At 34.0% G+C, this 5129-nt stretch overlaps 1 protein-coding gene across 1 annotated transcript; it reads right to left on the reverse strand.

Moving 5' to 3' along the window:
* Positions 1 to 2510: 2510 nt before the first annotated feature.
* LOC134256639 (cholecystokinin receptor type A-like) lies at positions 2511 to 3578 on the reverse strand. Its single transcript, XM_062739323.1, has one exon. It carries the CDS (start codon positions 3576 to 3578, stop codon positions 2511 to 2513), a length of 1068 nt encoding a protein of 355 aa, XP_062595307.1.
* Positions 3579 to 5129: the final 1551 nt, after the last annotated feature.

Below are 5129 nucleotides of genomic sequence, written 5' to 3' on the forward strand. Positions count from 1 at the left end.
CCGGTGCGCTCCTATTATTTTTGTCCCCCGCTTTTGCGAAAGCGAGGGGACATTAAATCTCATTCGTCTGTCTGTCCGTCCGTCTGTCCGTCAGTCTGTCCGTCACAAAAACTTTAACCTTGCCCATAACTTTTGATTTAGTGGAGCTATGACTTTCATATTTCACAAGTGTATTCCTTGTGACAAGACCTTTCTTTGGGTACCACCAAATTTGACCTTTTGACCTTGACCTTGGAGTTTGACCCACTTTTACACAAAAATTCCAAACTTTTACTTTGGCCATAACTTTTGAATAGTAGGTACTAGGACTTTCATATTTCACATATGTATTGTTTGTGGCAAAACCTTTCATTGGATAACAACAACCTTGACCTTTTGACCTTGGTTTTGGAGATTTACGTACTTATGAAAAAACTTTAACCTTGACCATAACTTTTTAACGGTGAGGACGAAGGCTTTCATACTTCACATATATAATCCTTGTGAGAAGACCTTTCATTGGATACCAATAACTTTTGCCCTTTGACCTTGACCTTGGAGTTTTAATTACATTTAAAAACTTTAACCTTGGTTACAACTTTTAAACAGTAGATACTAGGACTTTTATATTTCACATATGTATTCCTTGTGGCAAGACATTTCATTGGATACCAACAACCTTGACATTTTGACCTTGACCTTGGAGATTTATGTACTTATGAAAAAAATTTAACCTTGACCATAACTTTTGAACGGTGAGGACTAGGGCTTTTGTACTTCACATATGTGATCCTTTTGAGAAGACTTTTCATTGGATACCAATAACTTTTACCCTTTGACCTTGACCTTGGAGTTTTAACTACTTTTTAAAAATACTTAAACTTTGGTCACAACTTTTGAACGGTAGATACTAGGACTTTTATATTTTACATATGTATTCTTTGTGGCAAGTCCTTTCATTGGATATCAACAACTTTGACCTTTTGACCTTGACCTTAAAGATTTATGTACTTATGAAAAAACTTTAACCTTGACCATAAATTTTAAACAATAAGGGCTAGGGCTTTCATACTTCACATATGTAATCCTTGTGAGAAAACTTTCATTGGACATCAACAACTTTGACCCTTTGATCTTGACCTTGGAGTTGACCTACTTTTAAAAAACTTTTTACTTTGGCCATAACTTTTTAACGGTCAGGATTAGGGTTTTCATCCTTCAAAAAAATCAACTTCAGAGTTACTTTCTAAATAAATGACATATGATAGGATGTTCATATTACACACAATATGTCATAAAGATAACATCTCACCCACAAAGACACTGAAAGCGGGGGACCACAATTCTTTGAATTTGCTTGTTCTTCTTTGAAAGTAATCATATATATACATGTGTAGCTGTTTACATTAAAATTCAAGAACATTGCAATTTCATAAAGCCTGTGTTCCAAGACCTGGAGTTTAAAGACAAAAAATTAACAGGAAATGAATGTACTTAGACTCTACTTTATTTTGATGTTTAAAATGGAACATAAAGTTTTAGTCAATAAATTGGTATATCAACAGGGCCGTTTTATGTATAAAGTGAACCAAGCTCTCCTAACCTTATTCTCTAACTTATAAATATATTTTTTGACGTAAAGATACAATCAATATCAGTCCAAAACTGAACGTATGTTGGCTGACATGCAGATGCCTTGAACATGCTGAATTCCCTAAAAAACAGACAACTCTTCAACTTATCTAAAATGCTAAACACACACGCAAAAATCAGCACAAAATAATTTATTAAGAATTTGTTGCACAATATCGCCTGCGATGTATACAACATATATCAATATATAAATATCACCTGCAATAAAGACATTTTACAACATATGTCAATACATTGTCCCTTATAATTATTGGATGTTATTTGACTTATTTCCTTCTCGACACTTTTTGCAACTCTGCAATTTTAAGACATCAGATTCATTGTTTATTAATGCACTTCGTATTTTCTTTAGATGGAAATATTTTAGGGGAAAAAATGGCCCCATGCGTAGTCCATGTGTTATGAGATTATTTAGACATCGGCCTTTTGTAACTTTGAAATGAATTATTAATGTTCATCCATTACAAATTTATTTTCTAGGTCCTTGTCTAAATGGCGTGGTCAATTCAAAATAATTTTTTCCTAATTAAACCCCACTTTTTATTCTTGAAGAATATATGACTTTATTTTTAATCACACGGTGCGGTTCCAACATTTATTCTTGATCTTGTTAATAACTGTAGGTGGGACTCGTCTCATATGCTTCCTTTGAGTCAAGTTATTAGTTCATGGCTAAAGTTCTGTCGGGCAACGACCTAAACACTGCACTTTTTAATAGGAAATTCCAGGATCTTGAATTTTTTTGTACCATTTGTAAACTTATTGGAATCAAACGTATATTAGTTTCGTAGTGTGACCTGAACGCACTTGTATTATTTTTTTTTCAACAACAAAAATTTCGATGCAACCAGCCTCTCTAACATTCTTCTGTTCGTATGTTACAAGGATGTCGTACTCAGCAAGTATGAAACCCGACGCGTTGCTTCCCGGACAGCTGCCCAAAAGGTCGGATTCATGAAAGCATATATAAAAGGGTTACAAACCGTATACACGAAATACAAATAAAACACATAGATATTGAACGGAATTACTTTCAGTTTCATCATCCATGCAGGCAGGAAAGAGGAAATGAAAACAACTGCAACAATAAAAAACACTACGGCCATTTTGATGTATCGAAGGCGGAGCTTTTCCTTGCGTTTTCTGTACGATGCAGACATTTCTGATAGTATGCATAGTTTCAGTTTTCTCTTTTTGCCAACTTTCTGTTTTTTAACGCCAACATGATTACTTGTAGTGCTTAAAATCTTTCGAGATGCAGCATCCATTCCTATATTATTGCGATACGGCAAAAGGAAACAGTAAATACGCAAATAAACTAAAACTACAGTTATACCACAGATGGCAAACATTGACGAATATATTTTCTCTGTTACGTGGTAATATTTTTTTCCAAACTTTGTCGTGAGGCCACATAAAGTGGTTCTCCTGTAGGTTTGTGTTTTATTTCTGCAGGGATGGTGAGAAAAAGTCGTGTTTAGCTTACATGTTGCATTTTGTTGTTCCTGACTAAGATCACCACTACCACTCCTTTCTTCAAATGGAAAGGTTCCGTAATTCAAACTACACAGAACCCCTATCGAAACTGCTACTGCAATTATACCGACTATCACCGCTTTAGCTCTGGACTTTAAAATGTTCTGCCTTACGTTTCTACAGATGCAAAAATATCTTTCAATTGCGATGGCAACCATTACAAAAGCTGAGAGGGGTATGGTAGAGTTCAAAAGAAAATGATATGTTCTGCACACTGACGTAAAAGGCACGTGAAACTCCATCACCTCCATGGCTATGGTTGCAGGTATTGTTATCGCACAGGTTAAGAGGTCGATGCATGCCAGTGTCTGTATGAAAAAGGTGTGCATCTTCCCTTTGGTGATGCTGGCGATGCCACAAAGAACCAAGCTATTGCCAACAACCCCAACAATGGAGAAGGTCGCTAACATTATCACTACAAACTTTATCTCTGAAGATATCTGCATAAATATTTCCATGATGGAGTCTGAAAGAAAAAAGGACAAGTAGTAAGAGCATATATAAGGTGAACTCTTTTAGATATTACATGAAAATGTCAATTGCATCTGTTATGAATGAAAAGTCACTGGGGACCATATCAACAAAATTCTGTAAAATTTAATAAAACTTTACTTCAGTCTGTAATAAGCATTTTAGCACTTGCTTTTTGATCATGAAAAAAATTGCCACCTACCTGAATATGAACTCTTCACAAAATTACAAGTGAATACAATTCAACGTGCACATCTTTGATGAAGTCACTACAAAGAAAAATTGAAACAGTGAAAAATCCATTTTGGTATAACCTTAACACGTGAAAAAAACCCTAGTTTTACTGATATTCGTCATTGTAACAGATAAGTTTAAAATATATGATGATTATATTTTTTCTGCAATTTTCCCACAATAAGTCAACATATTTCACTTTAGATTTCAAGATGATGAAATTTGAAAAATATGATATACACTGTATAGGCCCAATTTTAATGCCAGAAATTCTTCATTAGGGTTTCATGTAATTATTCAGATATTTATTAGAATCAACCGTATTCACTGTGGATAACTATATAATTCCATACAAAATTTTGCACAGATTCTTAAATTGATGATAAAATCTTACAAAATTCTCCCACTATACTTAGTTAACATTATTCGGGTTACTAATTTGAATGTTCATCTGTGAGAAATATCCTGATTTCTTAAAAAAATTTCATTATTTATCCGTAAGGCTCATTATATAAATTGTATTTGAGAACTTCTTGGATTTAATTCTACTAGTGGTAGAGTGTAATCCTACTTATAGCCATACTTCCCTTTCTAAGGAATAAACCAAGCCTAACTAAGATGTTGACAGTAGGGAAGGAAAAACTTCAAGAGTACTATGCAACAATATATTCAAGAAGAGGTGTGAATCAGATGTGGATACTCAAAAATTCCAAAGAACTTTTGGACAATTTGAAATCACAAGAATTTACCAAAATCAACAGCTTAAAACCTTACTTTTTAACTTTATACACAACCATTCCCAACGATAAATTAAAGTCCAGGCTTTTGGTATCAAGGACAGCTGCTTTTTCAATAAAAATGGAATTCGTAAATTTACTTACCTGGGCATTGGTCATTTGCAAAATTATTTTGTTAAACCACATTCTGATTGCACACACAGGTACTCTGAAAATGACATCAAAAAGATGCTTGAATTTCTGATTGACAATATCTATGTGGTTTTTGGAGATCAGGTATTCCAACAATCTATTGGAATTCCCATGGGTACCAATTGCACTCCGTTTTAGCAGACCTATTTATATATTCATATGAAGCAGAATTTGTGCAAAATCTTATGCGTAAAAAGAAGAAAATACTTCATGTGACCTTCAACTCAACATTTAGATATATCGACAACGTACTGTCAATTAACAATGGTCATTTCCATTCCTACGTCGATACGATATATCCTGGTGAGCTTGAGATAAAAGATACCA

The sequence above is a fragment of the Saccostrea cucullata genome, unplaced genomic scaffold (genome assembly GCF_032062105.1).
Source record: "Saccostrea cucullata isolate Sc308-1 unplaced genomic scaffold, CSIRO_AGI_Scuc_v1 ctg6178, whole genome shotgun sequence".
Classification (NCBI taxonomy): Eukaryota; Metazoa; Mollusca; class Bivalvia; order Ostreida; family Ostreidae; genus Saccostrea; species Saccostrea cuccullata.

Bases quoted from the DNA above. Each gene is read 5' to 3' on its own strand.
- LOC134256639 (XM_062739323.1), bottom strand. From the start codon at position 3,578: ATGTTAGCGACCTTCTCCATTGTTGGGGTTGTTGGCAATAGCTTGGTT.